The 23115-nt window shown below is 44.4% G+C and overlaps 1 protein-coding gene across 3 annotated transcripts in view; it reads right to left on the reverse strand.

Moving 5' to 3' along the window:
- The window catches only part of PHKA2 (phosphorylase kinase regulatory subunit alpha 2), an 87339-nt gene extending 66421 nt beyond the window's left edge, over positions 1–20918 (reverse strand). For all 3 annotated transcript variants that reach the window (XM_069946100.1, XM_069946099.1, XM_069946098.1), the window contains exon 1: positions 20290–20918. In XM_069946100.1, coding sequence (XP_069802201.1) covers positions 20290–20367 — 78 coding nt within the window. In that variant the 5' untranslated portion in view covers positions 20368–20918. The remainder of the gene's footprint in view (positions 1–20289) is intronic.
- Between the last annotated feature and the right edge of the window lie 2197 nt (positions 20919–23115).

A 23115-nucleotide genomic window follows, 5' to 3' on the forward strand; every position in this document is an offset into this window, starting at 1 on the left:
TTCTGGCCCTATTTTGTGGTGATTGGTTCTCTTTAAAGGAGAAGTCCAGCCAGACCCATTTTTTTAGCACGTGCAGGGTAGGATAAAAAAAATAACATGCTCTTACCTCCATCCGCACTGGTGGCCGCATACCAGCACTCTGGTCCCCAGGTCCCTGGCCGCTTCTTGGTCTGAGCAGGGACTCAGGTCGTGACTTGTGAGGTCAGCTTACCCATTCAGAGGCCATAGTGGGGTACCACCTCGGCCGATGACCGCCTTAGGCGTCCTTACACATCATGACCCGGGTCACCGATCAGACCAGGAAGCGGTTAGGGACCTGGGGACCAGAGTGGTGGTATGCGGCCACCAGCAATTTAGCAAGGGAGGTAAGAGCATGTTGTTTTTTTTCATCCTCCCCAACACTTGCTATAAAAATGGGTCTGGACGGACTTCCCCTTTAAACATACAGCAAAAACACATTGTGAACCAAACCTAAGATGAACTTTCACATCTACCCATGATCCTTTCCACTGCAAACATAATACTATTTTTTTTAGCCTGTCTGCCATTCAGGTGCCACATGCTATATGAAAGTGTCTTGCCATGATAGTGATAAAAACATGTCAGTACACTTTACATTAGCCAAGCGTCCTGTAACTAATTCATGTTAACAATTTAAGTAATTTGTATACATGTAATGACAATCCACACCCAGTTCATGATCTGTCAGCCCGCCAAGCACTGTCAATGATATAATGGCATGAACACAGGCAATGAGCAATGGTGAGGCCACATGTACCACTGAGTTTTCCACGGTGACCAGTTATTATGCTGTAGTAGATGGGATTACAAAATGCCGCGATTTTAGTACTGTATGAAAATGATCAATTTTATAGATGATTCCTTATAGTTTCATTTTAATGTGGCTAAACTCAGATAGAGACTGTGCAGAGCAACCCTTCTAAGGTATATATTCATAGGATCATTACTAACTGTACCAACTTATGGCTATGTTTTGTTTTTTTTACTGACGTCATTTTGGCAACAAAATGCAGCCATTTTATGCACTACGGATGGAATTTGCATAAACCGTCCATGTTCTGGCCCCCAAAAGAAAACAGTCACAAAATGGCTAAAAAAAGACATTGTGGGAACATAGACTTATGGTGTGTTTGCTTTTACTTAGAGAGATTTATCTGACAGATTTTTTAAGCCAAAGCCAGTCTTTCCTTTATACCTGTTCTCTGCTTATAGTCTGTTCCGGGCTTTGGCTTCAAAAATCTGTAACCACAACGTATTTTTAGGCAAAAAAACAACAGTTGTTTGAAAATAACGGCCATTAATAATCATCATGATGATTATTTACGGCCACCATTATAAAATAACTGCGGTTATTTTACCTATAAATATGCTGTAGGAACATAGCCTTAAAGTGAACGTGTATTTCTATGCTAACAATATTTAGCAGTTCAACCCCTTAACGACCATGGGCATACATTTACGCCTGGAGTCAACAGTCATTAGGTAAGAATGAGTTTACTTCTCTTCCTGGTGGGGGACTGAGGGGGGGAAAGATAGGGAAGGGGGCAGATAGGTGATTGAAGTTATATAACTTTATAATGTGTTTCAATTACTGGGAAAAAGCTTTTTGCTGGAGTACCCCTTTAAGTTCTGCTTTAAGGATTTGCTTAATTTGGTACCTGTTGGTTTGTGCATTAAAGACAGATGTTAATCTTTAACCAAAAGTCAAGGATAGAATCTAAATGTATAGCTCTAAAATCCGTAGTAAAGATCTGTAGGAAATTTGTGACATAAAGGCATGCCGGGGATTTTTAATTTTGTAATATGTCTTAACCCTTTAAGGACATGGCCCATTTCCTTTTTTACGTTTTCGGTTTTTCCTCCTTGTGTTTAAAAGGTCATAGCACTTGCATTTTTCCACCTAGAAACCCACATGACCCCTTATTTTTTGCGTCACTAATTGTACTTTGCAATTACAGGCTGAATTTTTGCATAAAGGACACTGCGAAACCAGAAAAAAATTCAAAGTGTGGTGAAATTGAAAAAAAAAACGCATTTCTTTTATTTGGGGGAAATGTGTTTTTACGCCATTCGCCCTGTGGTAAAACTGACTTGTTATGCATGTTCCTCAAGTCGTTACGATTAAAACGATATATAACATGTATAACTTATATTGTATCTGATGGCCTGTAAAAAATTCAAACCGTTGTTAACCAATATACGTGCCTTAAAATCGCTCCATTCCCAGGCTTATAGCGCTTTTATCCTTTGGTCTATGGGGCTGTGCGAGGTGTCATTTTTTGCGCCATGATGTGATCTTTATATCGGTACCTTGATTGCGCATATACGACTTTTTGATCGCTTTATATTACATTTTTTCTGGATTTGATGCGACCAAAAATGCGCAATTTTGCACTTTGGGATTTTTTTGGGCTGACGCCGTTTACCGTACGAGATCAGGAATGTGATTAATTAATAGTTCGGGCGATTACGCACGCGGCGATAGCAAACATGTTTATTTATTTATTTATTTGTTTACTTTTATTTAAAACCTGGGAAAAGGGGGGTGATTCAGACTTTTATTAGGGGAGGGGGCTTTTTACTATTAACAACACTTTTTTTTTTTTTTTTTTACACATATACTAGAAGCCCCCCTAGGGGACTTCTAGTATATATACTTTGATCTCTCATTGAGATCTCTGCAGCATAGATATGCTGCAGAGATCCATGAGATCGGCACTCGTTTGCTTTCGGCTGCTGCAGCCGAAAACGAACGAGTGCCGAGCCGAGGACGGCGCCATCTTGGACGCGTCCCCGGCCGGCATCAGTAATGGAGATCGCTCCTCCGGGACAAGGTCCCGGAGGAGCGATCTCCCCCACTAGACACCAGGGAAACGTTGCCTCCGGTAATCGGAGGCAGCTGTCAACTTTGACAGCTGCCTCCGATTAGCTAATTAGTGGGCACGGCGATCAGACCGTGCCCGCTAATAGCGGCGGTCCCGGGCTACTCGCGGCACCCGGGATCGCGGCACTTCAAAGCGGGGCCGCCGCGCGGCCCCGCTTTGAAGTGCAGGTGAGGACATATGACGTAGGGGTACGTCATATGTCCTTAAGAGGTTAAAGAGGTAATCCCATCTGTACAAGTTACGTCCTATTCACAGTATAGGCCCTAAGTAAGAGATTGCCAAGTACAGTGAGCACTCGAATGCAAAAAAATTAATGGAGAGACTTTCTTCATAATGAACTTCAGGGTCCCTGTACTAGAGATTGCGAGGGGACCTCTTAAGCCCTATTACAAGGGGAGATGTGGAGAGCAAGCAAGCGCTATTATATGCGTCAACAGCAAGCGAGGAGGGGCATGTAAGAGCTGGGTGGGCCGCGGGGGCTGCCCAGACGATCAGCAGATCGTCCAGGTAACCCATAGGAGACGGCGGCTATCTGCTGCCGCAGCTCCTATTGTACGGGTCTGACAGGTTGCTGCTCACTTCCCCCAGAAAATTATGCCATGTAAGGCTAGATTCACACTGGACGTATCCACAGTGGATTTAACACTGTGAGTTTGCAGCAAAATCCGCTGCGGATACCTCTCCTGTCAGTTCCAATGTGATCATATACATGCAGCGGGATTGTCATCCCACTGCGAGTATATAGGTCCCGGCCCCATTAAAGGAGAAGTCCAGCCAAATTTTTTTTTTAAGTAATGTATTGCCCCCAAAATGGTGATGTCACGACCCAACTCCCAGAGCTGGCAGGGGGATGCTCAGTGTCCCTCCAGTGCCCTGTGTCCCTCAGTGTCCCCCTGCCATCATCCTCTCCAGCAGCCACAGCCCGCACAGCTCTGGGAGTCGGGTCGTGACATCACCATGTTATCCAGGAAGTTACATCACCATGTTATCCAGGAATAGAAGCCTTGATGCAGTAGTAAGTGCAGGGAAAAAAGCACCTTATAAGGATGTCCCGTAATAAGTGTATATTGGGGATTTGTATAACTTTTAGAGAGCAATACAATACTTTTTGCTGGACCTCTCCTTTAACCCCACCACCACCGGGATGATACAAAACCTGTTCTACGATACCAGCGCATCTGAGGTTCCCAGCTACTGGAGGTCCCGCACAGCTAATCAGTGACTGCGGTGGGGTCGCGCACTGATTAGCTGGGCGGGACCTCCGGAAGCCTCAGATGTGGCCGGATTGTGGAGCAGGTAATAGGGAAGGGGGGGGGGGGGGGGGGGGGGGGGGGGTTAATAGGGCCGGGACTTATATACTCGCAGTGGGATGACAATCCCGCTGCGAGTGTGTAATCACATTGGAAGTGACAGTAGAGGTATCCGCAGCGGATTCTGCTGCAAACTCACAGTGTGAAATCCGCAGCGGATACATCCAGTCTGAATCTAGCCTAATACTGCCTTTACATCAAATTTTCAATCTACATTGGTCCATCATTGTTCGGTCATGGAAACAATAGGCATAGAAACAATTGGCAGTCACCCTGGCCTTTTGGCCTTCTCTATTCCAGTGTAAGATAAGGAAAGCAAAATATTTACAAAGTTACAAAGTATCAAAATAGTGAAAAGCTGTTGCTCAATAGCAAAGATGTTAAGTGGATGAAAATGAACTGAAATGAAGATAATATACATACTATCCCAACCTCGGGTCATCTATCTGTGTGTTTTGGAATCAGAGGCTGTAAACTAGTTCAGAGTTCCCCCAACCAAGTTTCACTCAGAGACTGGAGAGGGGTTAGAGGGGTCTAAGACAACAGTAGACCTGTCATGTAACATACAGATGGACTGATGTCATCCTGCTGAAATACTCTTCACAAAGCATTTTTTTAAAAATAGGTTATGGGAGGTAGTAAACCTAGAAAAATACTTACTATACTTAACTTCCCAACCTTACCAACTGCACGTGCCCCAATGTGAACCCAGGAAGTGCCGTGCATGGGGACAGAGCTCTGTGACAGCAAATCCATGCCAAGGTACGGAACTGTGCAGAATGTATAGACTGCTTTACCTCCCAATACATACAAGGCATACTAAGGGTTCCTCAAGAGTGACAAAAAGTTCATAGGTTCCTCATGGCAATAAGGTTTGAAATCACTACAGGGGTTTGAGAGCCGAGCAGTCTGAGAACTGAGCAGTGTCTTCCCATAGAAAATTATGTAAATGTGTTTAATTGGTTACAGCACCCACCAATAATTACCTACAATACCCATATATTACATTGAAAAGTGCCCAGTTTATTCTCTACAGTACATTACAGAACAGCACTATATACTGTACAGTACATTACAGAACAGCACTATATACTGTACAGTACATTACAGAACAGCACTATATACTGTACAGTACATTACAGAACAGCACTATATACTGTACAGGACATTACAGAACAGCACTATATACTGTACAGTACATTACAGAACAGCTCTATATACTGTACAGGACATTACAGAACAGCTCTATATACTGTACAGGACATTACAGAGCAGCACTATATACTGTACAGCACATTACATTACAGCACTATATACTGTACAGTACATTACAGAACAGCACTATATACTGTACAGTACATTACAGAACAGCACTATATACTGTCCAGTACATTACAGAACAGCACTATATACTGTACAGTACATTACAGAACAGCACTATATACTGTCCAGTACATTACAGAACAGAACTATATACTGTACAGTACATTACAGAACAGCACTATATACTGTACAGTACATTACAGAACAGCACTATATACTGTCCATGACATTACAGAACAGCACTATATACTGTCCAGGACATTACAGAACAGCTCTATATACTGTACAGGACATTACAGAGCAGCACTATATACTGTACAGGACATTACAGAGCAGCACTATATACTGTACAGGACATTACAGAACAGCACTATATACTGTACAGTACATTACAGAGCAGCACTATATTCTGTACAGTACATTACAGAGCAGCACTATACTGTACAGTACATTACAGGGCAGCACTATACTGTACAGGACATTACAGAACAGCACTATATACTGTACAGTACATTACAGAACAGCTCTATATACTGTACAGTACATTACAGGGCAGCACTATACTGTACAGGACATTACAGAACAGCACTATATACTGTCCAGGACATTACAGAACAGCTCTATATACTGTACAGTACATTACAGAACAGCTCTATATACTGTACAGTACATTACAGAACAGCACTATATACTGTCCAGGACATTACAGAGCAGCACTATACAGTACATTACAGAACAGCACTATATACTGTCCAGGACATTACAGAACAGCACTATACTATACAGTACATTACAGAACAGCACTATATACTGTCCAGGACATTACAGAACAGCACTATATACTGTCCAGGACATTACAGAACAGCTCTATATACTGTCCAGGACATTACAGAACAGCACTATATACTGTACAGGACATTACAGAGCAGCACTATACAGTACATTACAGAACAGCACTATATACTGTCCAGGACATTACAGAACAGCACTATATACTGTACAGTACATTACAGAACAGCACTATATACTGTACAGTACATGACAGAACAGCACTATATACTGTCCAGTACATTACAGAACAGCTCTATATACTGTCCAGTACATTACAGAACAGCACTATATACTGTCCAGGACATTACAGAACAGCACTATACTGTCCAGTACATTACAGAACAGCACTATATACTGTACAGTACATTACAGAACAGCACTATATACTGTACAGTACATTACAGAACAGCACTATATACTGTCCAGGACATTACAGAACAGCTCTATATACTGTACAGTACATTACAGAACAGCACTATATACTGTACAGTACATGACAGAACAGCACTATATACTGTCCAGTACATTACAGAACAGCACTATATACTGTCCAGTACATTACAGAACAGCTCTATATACTGTCCAGTACATTACAGAACAGCTCTATATACTGTACAGTACATTACAGAACAGCACTATATACTGTACAGTACATTACAGAACAGCTCTATATACTGTACAGTACATTACAGAACAGCACTATATACTGTCCAGTACATTACAGAACAGCACTATATACTGTACAGTACAGTTTACACAAGAAACATTAAGCACAACCAGCAATTATAGTACAGTAGTCACCAACTCCTCACTCCTCCTTTACTGTATAGAGCCACCCCCCCCCCATCCCAGCACTGTAACAGATAGGAGATGGTGGTGCACTGACTGTACTACTACTGTACTGTATATACACTCCAGCAGTCTTATACAGTACAGGATGGGAGATGGTGGTGCACTGACTGTACTACTACTGTACTGTATATGCACTCCAGCAGTCTTATACAGTACAGGATGGGAGATGGTGGTGCACTGACTGTACTACTACTGTACTGTATGTACACTCCAGCAGTCTTATACAGTACAGGATGGGAGATGGTGGTGCACTGACTGTACTACTACTGTACTGTATATGCACTCCAGCAGTCTTAAACAGTACAAGATGGGAGATGGTGGTGCACTGACTGTACTACTAATGTACTGTATATGCACTCCAGCTGTCTTATACAGTACAGGATGGGAGATGGTGGTGCACTGACTGTACTACTACTGTACTGTATATGCACTCCAGCAGTCTTATACAGTACAGGATGGGAGATGGTGTTGCACTGACTGTACTACTACTGTACTGTATGTACACTCCAGCAGTCTTATACAGTACAGGATGGGAGATGGTGGTGCACTGACTGTACTACTACTGTACTGTATATGCACTCCAGCAGTCTTAAGGGCCTATTACATGGGTCGTTTAGAGGAGCAAACGAGCGCTCTCAGCGCTCGTTTGCTCCTTGTTGCCCTCTCGCTGCCGCAGCTATTCAACGCGGCTGCAGCGAGCGGGTGAGTGCGGGAGGGGCGGCGGGGAGTTGCGGGGGGGGGGGGGGGGGGGGGGGCTGCTCGGAGGATCGCTGATCGTCCGGGCAGCCCATAGGATATAGCAGCGTCTGCTGCCGATGCTCCTATTCAACGGAGCGGCGGCAGTAGATCGCTGCTATATCAGTCGCTTGTTTTTCAACATGTTGAAAAACAAGCGACTGCAACGATCAGCCGACATGAACGATGTTGGCCGATCGTTGCACTCTATTCCACGGGACAATTATCGTCCGTAGCGGCCGATATCATCCGAATACGGACAATAATCGTTTCGTGGAATAGGGCCTTTATACAGTACAGGATTGGAGATGGTGGTGCACTGACTGTACTACTACTGTACTGTATATGCACTCCAGCAGTCTTATACAGTACAGGATGGGAGATGGTGGTGCACTGACTGTACTACTACTGTACTGTATATACACTCCAGCAGTCTTATACAGTACAGGGTGTGAGATCGTGGTGCACTGACTGTACTACTACTGTACTGTATATGCACTCCAGCAGTCTTATACAGTACAGGATGGGAGATGGTGGTGCACTGACTGTACTACTACTGTACTGTATATACACTCCAGCAGTCTTATACAGTACAGGATGGGAGATGGTGGTGCACTGACTGTACTACTACTGTACTGTATATGCACTCCAGCAGTCTTATACAGTACAGGATGGGAGATGGTGGTGCACTGACTGTACTACTACTGTACTGTATATACACTCCAGCAGTCTTATACAGTACAGGATGGGAGATGGTGGTGCACTGACTGTACTATTACTGTACTGTATATGCACTCCAGCAGTCTTAAACAGTACTGTACAGGATGGGAGATGGTGGTGCACTGACTGTACTACTACTGTACTGTATATGCACTCCAGCAGTCTTATACAGTACTGTATGTGAAGCCTCACCAGTGCTAAACTCACCAAGTACATCTCACCATCCACACTCGCAAACACGTTAAGATACTGAGTATTTCAAGACTGGGGGCACAAAAAGCGTTTGAGAACCAAAGCAAATTTTCCGTGAAAATACAGTTTGAGTTCTAAGCAGTTTAAGAACCGAGGTACCACTGTAATCTAATCATAAGGGGCACATCAGATGTAATACAACTGTCCAATCCCTCTGTGCAAACACAGACAGTCTTCAAATGTGCCATATACTAAAATGGATCACTACCCTCCCTATGTAAAATGTATATACTATGCATCCAAATATGATAGGGAGCATCCAAATGAGCCATAATTGTGGCACAACTTATTTTCAAGTTTATCTGCATTGTAACATTTTGCTGTTAGGGCCAGTTCACACTAAGGAATTAATTCCTCACTGTAAATCCCGCCTGAACATATAGTGCAGAGCCAAATTCCATTGAGTTCAATGGAATTTGCACACTGCAGTCCAGACAGCGGAATTTCTGCACAGAATTTTCTGCAGCAGATGAGCTTTCCGCCAGAATTGAGCGTATGTGCTTAGTGAGGAAATGTGATGGAAAATCTGTTGCTTGCACCCGCTCGCGGACTGCGGCAGGCACGCGCGTCTCCGTCCGTGTCCGTCTAAAGGGTGGGTTAACACTATGGAACCGAACAGAATTTTCGACAGATTCCGTAGCTCGTAACCGTTTATAGCCTCACACCTTTCCGCTGGCTCCATAGACACCATTCGACATGTCAACTCTTTCGGCGGAATCCACCCATGCATAGAATGGTGTCTATGGCACGGGCGGAGAGGTACGAGCTATGGAATCCGTTGGAAATTCTCCGCTTGGGTTCCGTAGTGTGAACCTACCCAAAGAATGAACACATTCATTCTTTGGACGGATGAAGGAATCCGCCCGTGCATTGAATGGAGTCTATGACACGGGCGGAGATGCGCGCCCGCTGTAGTCTGCGAGCAGGCGCAAGCGGCGAATTCCGCAATGGATTTTCCTTCACATTTCCTTAGTGTGCACATATCCTCGCTCTGTACATATTTTACAGGAGGAATTTCAAGCTGAAATAAGAGCGGATTCCTCTTAAAATCCTCACCTATTCCTCAGTTCTCACCTAATTCTCACAGAATTGCGCTGCAAAAAGCGTGCAGACTCCAGGCGGAATTCCGCCCGTTTAAATGCAACATTTCTCCTTCCCATAGAGAAAAATGGGATTTCCGACTGCCTGTGCACACAGAGGAAATTTCTCAGTGTGCACATACCCTGACATGTCAATTCTTCTGGCAGATTCCGCTGGCAGAATCCCATTGAAATGAATTGAGCATTGAGTTTCTTCTTTGGAATTTTGACAGAATGCTCAAGGAAATTCAGTGCGGAATTAGAAAAAAGAATGAATTTCCTTGCTGTTTCAGCTCTGATTCCTCAGTGTGAACTGGCCCTTACTCTTAGGCCCTCTTCACATATATCAGGCATCCAGCTCCATTTCCCTTTGGTGCAGTAGAAAAGCACCGGAGGGAAACTGGCATTTGAACTGATCCTATACATACGAATAAACTAACAGCGGGGTGTCACCAGTTGGGGCTGGAATATGGTAATGCCCAATATTCACTCATTTTTTTTATAACTCGAGAGTTACAGGAAAAGATTTTCCAGGATTATTACATGGAGATTACACTAAAACAGACACCTCAGTAGTGGTGATAGTTCTTATTAAATCCCCCAGAGTCCTTTAGCTCTATAAACCCTGGAATACAAATCATTTCTAGGCTGTTGTTAGTCACAGCAAAGCGGACATTGTCATCAAATACTATATATAGTGTATATGTGATATGTGTTATTCATTTATATGCCTGGATCAGGCACTGGCTCAAGAATGGATTAACGGGCAGGGCCGTGCTTTCAGCATTCACGTCCTCATATAACCTTTTATTTTCTTGGCTTCTAAGGTACAAAATGACACATACTGAACTGTACTGAATGATCTACCAAAGTCAACAGCATAAAGAGTCTTTGTTGATATCCGCATCTGTGACTATACAGAGATGGCATTATGTAAGGCTGTGGGAGTGAAGGGGTGTAAGGACAAGGTGCCAAGATCAGGAATCGCAGCTAATGTAGTAAAATCAAGTCGTCTTTACCCATGTGTGCCCATGACCTGAAAACTGCAACGTGACCCCACGTCAGCTGGAATCTAGCAGCATAAAGGTCCTTTTACACAAAGCGATATACTTGCGGTGCCTTTACATGGCATGATTAATGACGCGGCTGGGCACTGAACGTTCGTGCGGCCATTTAAATAAATTGTTATCTGCCGCACATCCCCTATTTACATAGAGAGTTGTGCAGCCGAGATTCTACCCCACTCCCCAAGTGCTGCACAGTATTATGTTCTTATCCACTGCCAGGCAGGCAGAGGTGAGCAGTGTAGGGGGACAGAGTGCTGCACAGTATTATGTTCTTATCCATGGGCAGGCAGAGGTGAGAGGTGAGCAGTGTAGGGGGGACAGAGTGCTGCACAGTATGTTCTTATCCACTGCCAGGCAGAAAAAGGTGAGCAGTGTAGGGGAGACAGAGTGCTGCAGAGTATTATGTTCTTATCCACTGCCAGGCAGACAGAGGTGAGCAGTGTAGGGGAGCAGTGTAGGGGGACAGAGTGCTGCACAGTATTATGTTCTTATCCATGGGCGGGCAGGCAGGCAGAGGTGAGCAGTGTAGGGGGGACAGAGTGCTGCACAGTATGTTCTTATCCACTGCCAGGCAGACAGAGGTGAGCAGTGTAGGGGGGACAGAGTGCTGCCCAGTATGTTCTTATCCATGGGCGGGCAGGCAGAGGTGAGCAGTGCAGGGGGGACAGAGTGCTGCACAGTATGTTCTTATCCACTGCCAGGCAGGCAGAGGTGAGAGGTGAGCAGTGAAGAGGGGACAGAGTGCTGCAGAGTGTTATGTTCTTATCCATAGGCAGACAGAGGTGAGCAGTACAGGGGGGACAGAGTGCTGCACAGTATGTTATTATATATGGGCAGGCAGAGGTGGGAAGTATAGGGGGACAGAGTGCAGCACAGTATGTTATTATATATGGGCAGGCAGAGGTGGGAAGTATAGGGGGACAGAGTGCTGCACAGTATGTTATTATATGGGCAAGCAGGCAGAGGTGAGCAGTGTAGGGGGGACAGAGTAATGCACAGTATTATGTTTTTATATATGGCCAGGCGGGCAGGCAGGCAGAGGTGAGCAGTATAGGGGGACAGAGTGCTGCACAATATGTTATTATATATGGGCAGACAGAGGTGAGCAGTATAGGGGGGCAGAGTGCTGCACAGTATGTTATTATATATGGGCAGGCAGAGGTGGGCAGTGTAGGAGGGACAGAGTGCTGCACAGTATGTTATTATATATGGGCAGACAGAGGTGAGCAGTATAGGGGGGCAGAGTGCTGCACAGTATGTTATTATAGATGGGCAGGCAGAGGTGAGAAGTATAGGGGGACAGAGTGCTGCACAGTATGTTATTATATATGGGCAGGTGAGCAGTGTAGGGGGACAGAGAGCTGCACAGTATGTTCTTATATATGGGCGGGCAGGCAGGCAGAGGTGAGCAGTATAGGGGGGCAGAGTGGGGGCCTGGGCTGTACTTTGTGTTTACACAGAGAAGGAAGAATCAGGGCAGGTCAGTGTTGTCAGCAGGAGTGTTCACATTACAACCTGTGAGCAGGGCTGTGAACCCTCCCTCTACTGTGCTGAGGAGGATTAACCCTTTAGGAGCCCTGGGATCGTGCTGCACTAGACTCTGCCTGTAATCATATGACATCTGCAGCGAGTGGGGAACAAGGAGCAAGCGATCGCTAACCTGACAGGCTCTTGCTGATGGCCCGGTTAAATAGGGGCTTTAGGGCCCTATTACACACACAGATACCTGACAGACTGAACAGCATCCGTTGTTTAATATGACCATGAACGTAATCGACATCTCAATTATTTCCGCCAATTCGGGGAAATTTATCAAAGGTGGTGTAAAGTGAGACAGATTACCCCTTTGGCCCTGTTCACACAGAGCAAGAGGGGCGGAATTCTGCGGCGGACAATGCCGTTAGCCTCCGTGTCATAATGACATTCTATGGGAGGCGCTGAAGAATGAACACGTTTATTTTTCAGCGCTGAGAGACGCTGAGCGATGCAGCATGCGAGCGACTCCCATAGAGTATCATTATGACACGGTGGCTAACGGCATTGTCCGCTGCGGAATTCCGCCCCTTTTGCTCTGTGTGAACGGGGCCAAAGGGGAAACCTGATTGGTTGCTAGGGGCAACAGAGCCAGTTTCACTTTGCACTATGTTTTTATAAATCTCCCCCATAGTTTCCAAATAGCGGCCGCAAATAACTGCCAGTTCACAAACTGTGTGGCTGTCATACCGGCTGTACGGTATATGGAAATCAGTGGTTAATCGATTTCCAGGCACACCCATATGGCTGGCAGATTTCAATGGGTTTTAAAGGGGTAGTGCGGCGGTAAACAATTATTAACAGAATAACACACGTTACAAAGTTATACAATTTTGTAATGTATGTTATGTCTGTGAATGGCCCCCTTCCCCGTGTCCCACCACCCCCACCCGTGTACCCGGAAGTGTGGTGCGCTATACATACCTGTCACGTGCCGACTCGTCTCCGATCTTCAGTCTGCGATGTCGTCTTCGGACGGCCCGGCCGAATCCCTTCGAGCGTCCTGAGTGCCGACCGCCCTCTTCAGCGTCATCGCTCAGCCGCGATTGGCTGTGGACACAGCCGGAGGAAGCGCCATGTGACGCGAAAGCGGTCGTTCGCTGTAAGGACGCCGACCTGCACCTCCCTCCCCCATGAACCCGTGGATGACTATACAATAAAGGATCACAGCTCAAGCCGATACGGTGAGTGCATGTCACTGTTTCTATTGTTGCAGTTGTTACATTGCCTTTGTATGAAACGCACCCCGTGGCTGTATTCGGATCTGTACAGTTGAATTGCTCCACTGTGTACTGCTTACCTGCTGGTACTGCTCATTGAGTGGCGCAAGTGGTGCCGACCCCACTTTGTCCACAGCTGCACAGTTGTACACAGTACTACAGGTTCCAGAATGCATTTCTTTCCCTTAGCTGTTCTCCACAAACCTCCACCCTGCCTATTCCCCGCCCAAATCTGTTGCAGAACATCTAGGCTGTGTTCACACATTGCAGTTTCATTGTGTTACTGAATTATTTGAAGTACTTTATCATTTCATTGTGGTCCCACCCACACAGCACGCTGTATTCTCTATGTATAACACCACACAGCACGCTATATCCTGTACCTGTAACACCACACAGCACACTGTATTCTCTACCTGTAACACCACACAGCACGCTGTATTCTCTACCTGTAACACCACACAGCACTGTATTCTCTACCTGTAACACCACACAGCACGCTCTATTCTCTACTTGTAACACCACACAGCACGCTGTATTCTCTACCTGTAACACCACACAGCACACTGTATTCTCAACCTGTCACATCACACAGGACACTATTCTCTACCTGTAACACCACACAGTACACTGTATCCTCTACCTGTAACACCACATAGCACGCTGTATTCTCTACCTGTAACACCACACAGCACGCTGTATTCTCTACCTGTAACACCACACAGCACACTGTATTCTCTACCTGTAACACTAGACAGCACACTGTATTCTCTAACTGTAACACCACACAGCACCCTGTATTCTCTACCTGTAACACCACACAGCACACTGTATTCTCTACCTGTAACACCACACAGCACGCTGTATTCTCTACCTGTAACACCACACAGCACGCTGTATTCTCTACCTGTAACACCACACAGCACGCTGTATTCTCTACCTGTAACACCACACAGCACACTGTATTCTCTACCTGTAACACTAGACAGCACACTGTATTCTCTAACTGTAACACCACACAGCACCCTGTATTCTCTACCTGTAACACCACACAGCACACTGTATTCTCTACCTGTAACACCACACAGCACTGTATTCTCTACCTGTAACACCACACAGCACACTGTATTCTCTACCTGTAACACCACACAGCACACTGTATTCTCTAACTGTAACACCACACAGCACCCTGTATTCTCTACCTGTAACACCACACAGCACGCTGTATTCTCTACCTGTAACACCACACAGCACTGTATTCTCTACCTGTAACACCACACAGCACACTGTATTCTCTACCTGTAACACTAGACAGCACACTGTATTCTCTACCTGTAACACCACACAGCACTGTATTCTCTACCTGTAACACCACACAGCACACTGTATTCTCTACCTGTAACACCACACAGCACACTGTATTCTCTACCTGTAACACCACACTGTATTCTCTACCTGTAATACCACACAACACACTGTATTCTCTACCTGTAACATCACACTGTATTCTCTACCTGTAACACCACACTGTATTCTCTACCTGTAATACCACACAACACACTGTATTCTCTACCTGTAACACTACACAGCACGCTGTATTCTCTACCTGTAACACCGCACAGCACGCTGTATTCTCTACCTATAACACCACACAGCACGCTGTATTCTCTACCTGTAACACCACACAGCACTGTATTCTCTACCTGTAACACCACACAGCACATTGTATTCTCTACCTGTAACACCACAGCGCTGTATTCTCTACCTGTAACACCACACAGCACACTGTATTCTCTACCTGTAACACCACAGAGCATGCTGTATTCTCTACCTGTAACACCACACAGCACGCTATATTCTCTCCCTGTAACACCACACAGCACACTGTATTCTCTACCTGTAACACCACAGAGCATGCTGTATTCTCTACCTGTAACACCACACAGCACGCTATATTCTCTCCCTGTAACACCACACAGCACGCTGTATTCTCTACCTGTAACACCACACAGCATGCTGTACTCTCTACCTGTAACACCTCACAGCACGCTGTATTCTCTACCTGTAACACCACACAGCACGCTGTATTCTCTACCTGTAACACCACACAGCGCTGTATTCTCTACTTGTAATGCTGATATTGGAATAAAGTAGAGACCTTTTTGAATTTTTTTTCTTTTCATTTCCACACACATATTATGATCAAGCATCTGTTATCTTTGAACTTGAGCCTCACAATAAGGAGTTTATCCAATACTATCTTACATGTGATATACTGTTTATTCCTTGTTTTTTGTCCAGGTGGGATTGGCAGTGCCGGCTCTGATCCTCTCTACCGTTTATAATCATTTACTTGTGTTACTGCATCATTTGTGAATATGCTGCAGTACTGCAATAAAACTCCAACATGTGTGAACACAGTCCTAATTTCACGGCAGACTTTTGCACAATCAGTGAAATCAGTGCAGCACCTGCTTCTGGCCGGTTAGAGATGGTGAATAATTCAGGGGACTGGGGGATCCAGCCAAGCCTTCTGTGACATCACGCCCTGCCCCCTGTCTGCATCATCAGCCTGGGCTCAGCAAACACACACAATGTGAGACAGAGGCATGGAAGATTTGTCTCCTAATGGGGAATAGCAGTGGGAGCAGGAGACAATATGTAATACATTATGGTAATACATTATATAGACACATCTATATAACTTTTAATGTATTTTTAATAGAAAACAAGTTTTCCTTATGTAGAGTTCCCTTTTAAATAATGTTCCTCCAGCTGATAATGCAGTCGGCTGGAGAAACATGTTAAACAGCGGCCATTGTTTGACACTACAAACAACGGCTGTGTCAAACAACGGTTACTGTTTTACATAGAGCCTTCTAGAGGTTGCAAAAGTGGCTGCGACTGTGACCTGACAGTTGTTATAAATCTATCTCAGACTCCGTTCACTGACCTTAGCTACGATGCAGCACAAAACATTAAAGGAAAACTGAAGGGACACTGAGCATCCCTCTGCCATCATCCTCTCCAGCAGCCCCAGCCCGCACAGCTCTGGGAGTCGGGTCGTGACATCACCATTTTATCCAGGAAGTGACATCACCATGTTATCCAGGAAGTGACATCACCATGTTATCCAGGAAGTGAAGCCTTGATGCAGTAGTACGTAAAGGGGAAAAAAACTAATTTCCTATAATAAGTGTATAATGGTGATTTGTATAACTTTTGGGGGGCAATACAATACTTTAATTAAAAAAATTTGCCAGACTTCTTTAATTTTTTTTGTGGCGCAACCCCCTGTCATGGCCAAAATCAGCCTGCAGCCCTTGCCTAAACTAACTCAGCAGTTACACGATGAATCATGGGTAATGTTCTTATGTTACATTTAACAAGCATGAAGTATACAGTACTTAGATAGAAAGAAATGAGATGTCACCTGTTACAGTCCAGGATCTGGAGATGTAAATAATGGGGGATCTCTGATGTAGACAGCATTATAGCGCCCTGGTTACTAGGCTGCATGTCCCAAACAATCAGTTGGCCTCCCAAATAATTCCTGTGAGCCTTGACCGAGCATGGTGTGTACAATGCACGGGCTGGCAGAGGGCGGTCAGTGACTGGTTCCAGCTCTGAGGCTGTAAGTAATACACATATACCCCCCCCTCCCATCCAACGCTAGTCTAAAGTGCATGTTCTCTGAGCTGCCATAGCAAACACTGAAATCAATACATCAAAATGTACATATATAATGTACATATAATAGCTGAAAGTAAATATTTACTAGAAAAACCTACTGTAACCGTATTCTCTCTCTATATATAGAGTGACTTAAAGGGGTATGCCAAGAAAAATTAATTTGTCCTTTATCCACAGGATAGGGGACAAATTAATTTTTCCTGGCATACCCCTTTAAGGGGACAAGTAAGAGATCACGAGGGGTCCGACCTCCAAACCCCCTGGTGATCTCTGTATCGGCTCCCGGCTTCTGTGTTATAAATAGAGCTACGTGTACGGCACAAGACCCGTGGCTCTATTCATTCCTATAGAAGTGCCAGAAAGAGGCGAGTAAGCTGTACTCTGCTCTCTCTGGCACCTCCATAGAAATGAATAGAGCCACCGGAAAGAGCTGAGTAACCCGGAAAAGAGTTGTACTCGGCTCTCTCATACACCTCCATAGGAATGAATAAAGCCTCGTGTCTCGTGCCATCCCCTAGGCTCTATTCATGAAAAATAGGCTAGGGGCGATACAGAAATCAAGCCGATACAGAGATCGACCCCTATGCACTGTATATATACACATTGTAACCATATGCAGTCCTGTACATATACATATAGTAACCATATCCACCCCTTTGCACTGTACATATACATATAGTAACTATCTCCACCCCTGTATACTGTACATATTACACATAGTAACCATATCCACCCCTGTACAATGTACATATACATATAGTAACCATATCCACCCCGTACACTGTACATACATATAGTAACCATATCCAGTCCTGTGCACTGTACATATACATATAGTAACCATATCCAGTCCTGTGCAGTTTATATATACATATAGTAGCCATATCCAGTCCTGTGCATTGTACATATACATATAGTAACCATATCCCCATACACTGTACATATACATATAGTAACCATATCCACCCCTGTACACTGTACATATATACATGGTAACCATATCCAGTCTTGTGCATTGTACATATACATATAGTAACCAAATCCCCATACACTGTACATATACATATAGTAACCATATCCCCATACACTGTACATATACATATAGTAACCATATCCCCATACACTGTACATATACATATACAGTAATCATATCCCCATACACTGTACATATACAGTAACCTTATCCCCATACACTGTACATATACATATAGTAACCATATCCCCATACACTGTACATATACATATACAGTAATCATATCCCCATACACTGTACATATACAGTAACCATATCCCCATACACTGTACATCTACATATAGTAACCATATCCCCATGCACTGTACATATACATAGAAACCATATCCCCATACACTGTACATATACATTTATAATAACCATATCCCAATACACTGTACATACACATACAGTAACCATATCCCCATACACTGTACATATAGTAATCATATCCTCATACACTGTACATATAGTAATCATATTCCCATACACTGTACATATCTACATAGTAACTCATATCCACCCCCATACACTGTACATATACATATAGTAACCATATACACTCCTGTACACTGTACATATACACATAGTAACCATATACACTCCTGTACACTGTACATATACATATAGTAACCATATCCCCATACAATGTTCATATACATACAGTAACCATATCCCCATACACTGTACATATACATATATAGTAACCATATCCCCATACACTGTACATATACATAGAAACCATATCCACATACACTGTACATATACATATAGTAACCATATCCCCATACACTGTACATATACATATAGTAACCATATCTCCATACACTGTACATATACACATACAATACCCATACCCCCATACACTGTACATATATACATATAGTAACCATATCCCCATACACTGTACATATACATATAGTAACCATATCCCCATACACTGTACATATACATATAGTAACCATATCCCCATACACTGTACATATACATATATAGTAACCATATCCCCATACACTGTACATATACATAGAAACCATATCCACATACACTGTACATATACATATAGTAACCATATCCCCATACACTGTATGTACATATACATATAGTAACCATATCCCCATACACTGTACATATACATATAGTAACCATATCCCCATACACTGTACAAATACATATATCGTAACCATATCCCCATACATTGTACATATACATAGAAACCAAATCCCCATACACTGTACATAAATACATATAGTAACCATATCCCCATACACTGTACATATACACATACAATACCCATACCCCCATACACTGTACATATATACATATAGTAACCATATCCCCATACACTGTACATATACATATATAGTAACCCTATCCCCATACACTGTACATATACATATATAGTAACCGCATCCCCATACACTGTACATATATAGTAACCATATCTCCATACACTGTACATATACATAGAAACCATATCCACATACACTATACATATACACATACAGTACCCATACCCCCATACACTGTGCATATATACATACAGTACCCATACCCCCATACACTGTGCATATATACATACAATACCCATACCCCCATACACTGTACATATAGTACCCATACCCCCATACACTGTACACATATATAGTACCCATACCCCCATACACTGTACATATACACATATAGTACCCATACCCCCATACACTGTATATACACATACAGTAACCCGATAGACGTATACAGGGTGATGCCGTACCTGGTGGCACAGGATGGTCTGCTGGACGAGCCGGGCATAGCCATCCAGCCTGACCCCCGAGTTGCTCCTGCTCCTCATGGCTCCGGGGGGCACACAGCTCTGTAGTCGGCTCCGCACGGTGCTGCTGCGGGTGTCCTGTCGGGTGTCCTCCCGGGTGACCCGCTCCCATTCATTCAGTGACAGTGGGCGGCAGCCGGCGACCTTGGTCCAATATAATGAGTGAGGCCTGGCTTAGCGGAGCCGTGCTGCATCACCAGGTTATTCATAGACAGCAGCAGCAGCAGGCTGGCATCTATGCGCGGTATACCAGGGGGCAGCTCCCCCAGACACTGTACACAGCACCCCCTGCCTATTAGTAACAGTATTATACACGGGGCGCCTGGCCCGATCCCCTGTATACTGCACGATCACCTGTCACCCCCAGCGCTCAGCTGTCCTGCTCCACCTGCTGCATGCTACATATCTACATGCAACCCTCCGTGCAGCCCCTGCACATCACCTGTCACGGCTCAGCATCCCCGCTATTACATAGGGAGCAGTGGTCAGTGGCTTCCTGGTTAGTGCTGAGCTCTATGGCTGCTGCAGCCCGTGCACTGTGCTCGGATGAGCCAGAGCTGCTGTTCCTTCTATCAGGTGCGCTGACACCATTAGACCACAGGGGGCAGCAGAGAGGTCACACCGGGACAGAGGGGAATGACACGTACGGTGACGCGCTGCTCTCAGGTCCTGGAAGATGAATAGTAATCGAAGGCGCGGTCAAGGGCTGCAATCTGCGCATGCGTGGTATATGCCAGGTCCTATGAGCGCGGTCGCAGTTTGGTTGTGGCGTCGGCTCCGATTCTCGGGGCTGGAGGCGGCGGGGTGTAACGGTTAAGACTAGGAATGGAGATACCGCGATATTAGACGTTATATGAACGAGGAATTAGCCATCCAGTCTGTTCAGTAACCGTCAGGAATCCAGCCTGTTTAGTATATAGACCCCCAGAATGGAGTTATTAGAATGAGGGATCAGTAATGTGTCCAGGACAGGTACAGGAGGGCCTCCACCTGCAGTCAGTCATCTAACCTTCAGTATAGAGACCACCAGGACAGGTACCAGGAGGGCCTCCACCTGCAGTCAGTCATCTAACCTTCAGTATAGAGACCACCAGGACAGGTACAGGAGGGCCTCCACCTGCAGTCAGTCATCTAACCTTCAGTATATAGACCACCAGAATGGAGTTATTGGAATGAGGGATCAGTAATGCAGCCTAGTCACTATAGAGACCACCAGAATGGAGTTATTGGAATGAGGGATCAGTAATGCAGCCTAGTCACTATAGAGACCACCAGAATGGAGTTATTGGAATAAGGGATCAGTAATCCACCCACCCAATGTCCAATACAGATGTACCAGAATAAAGAGCTGAACCTTATGCAGTCAAGTAACCTCCATGTTAAGCCCAGTTAGCTGATACTATAGTTAATTATTTTTTTTTGAATCAGCAACCTTGCTTTGAAGTACAGAAACCAGACTAAATGTTCCTGCTGTAAACTTAATACTGCCATGAGCGAAAAAACTAGGCATAAACAGTATATCCCATGTAAGATATTATTGGATAAAGTCCTTATTGTGGGGCTCAACTTCAAAGATAAGATGCTTGATCATAATATGTGCTTGGAGATAAAAATAAAATTTAAAAAGTACTTTATTTCTATATCAGCGTTACAGGTAGAGAATACAGTGTGCTCTTACAGGTAGAGAATACAGCGTGCTGTGTGGTGTTGCAGGTAGAGAATACAGTGCTGTGTGGTGATACAGGTAGAGAATACAGTGTGCTGTGTGGTGTTACAGGTAGAGAATACAGTGTGCTGTGTGGTGTTACAGGTAGAGAATACAGCGTGCTGTGTAGTGTTACAGCTAGAGAATACAGCGTGCTGTGTGGTGTTACAGGTAGAGAATACAGCGTGCTGTGTGGTGTTACAGGTAGAGAATACAGCGTGCTGTGTAGTGTTACAGCTAGAGAATACAGCGTGCTGTGTGGTGTTACAGCTAGAGAATACAGCGTGCTGTGTGGTGTTACAGGTAGAGAATACAGTGTGCTGTGTGGTGTTACAGGTAGAGAATACAATGTGCTGTGTGGTGTTACAGCTAGAGAATACAGCGTGCTGTGTGGTGTTACAGGTAGAGAATACAGCGTGCTGTGTGGTGTTACAGGTAGAGAATACAGCGTGCTGTGTGGTGTTACAGGTAGAGAATACAGCGTGCTGTGTGGTGTTACAGGTAGAGAATACAGTGTGCTGTGTGGTGTTACAGGTAGAGAATACAGTGTGCTGTGTGGTGTTACAGGTAGAGAATACAGCGTGCTGTGTGGGTCGGACTACAGCATTGCATTCTGGAACCTGTAGTACTGTGTACAACTGCTAAACCAGGAAGGACAGAAACGCAATACAGAACAAAATCCCCCAAAACAAAGGGTTTTTTGGTAGTTTCAAAACTGGGATAGATAGGTAAGCAATGCTTTATGCTTCTGCAGAAGTTTCATTCCCCCCTACCTGGAGTTCCCCTTTAAAATGCACCAAAGTACAGCAAGTGCAATCAATGTAGACTATGAAAATAAAAAGTGCTATCCTGTGTGAATATAGACCAAGATCAATTAGACATGTTCAATAATCTAATTTCAAATGAGCTATTAAAATCTGTTATAACTATTGGGTGATATTTGGTTAATTATTCTCAGTTTTAGCAATTCAGGGTTACTACCATGTGCAAATAATGTTTGGACATGCTATGTTGCAAAAGGCCCTTCTTTAAATTGCCCTATGTGTTGACATCCTGTTCTGTAC

The sequence above is a fragment of the Dendropsophus ebraccatus genome, chromosome 11 (assembly GCF_027789765.1).
Source record: "Dendropsophus ebraccatus isolate aDenEbr1 chromosome 11, aDenEbr1.pat, whole genome shotgun sequence".
Taxonomy (NCBI): Eukaryota; Metazoa; Chordata; class Amphibia; order Anura; family Hylidae; genus Dendropsophus; species Dendropsophus ebraccatus.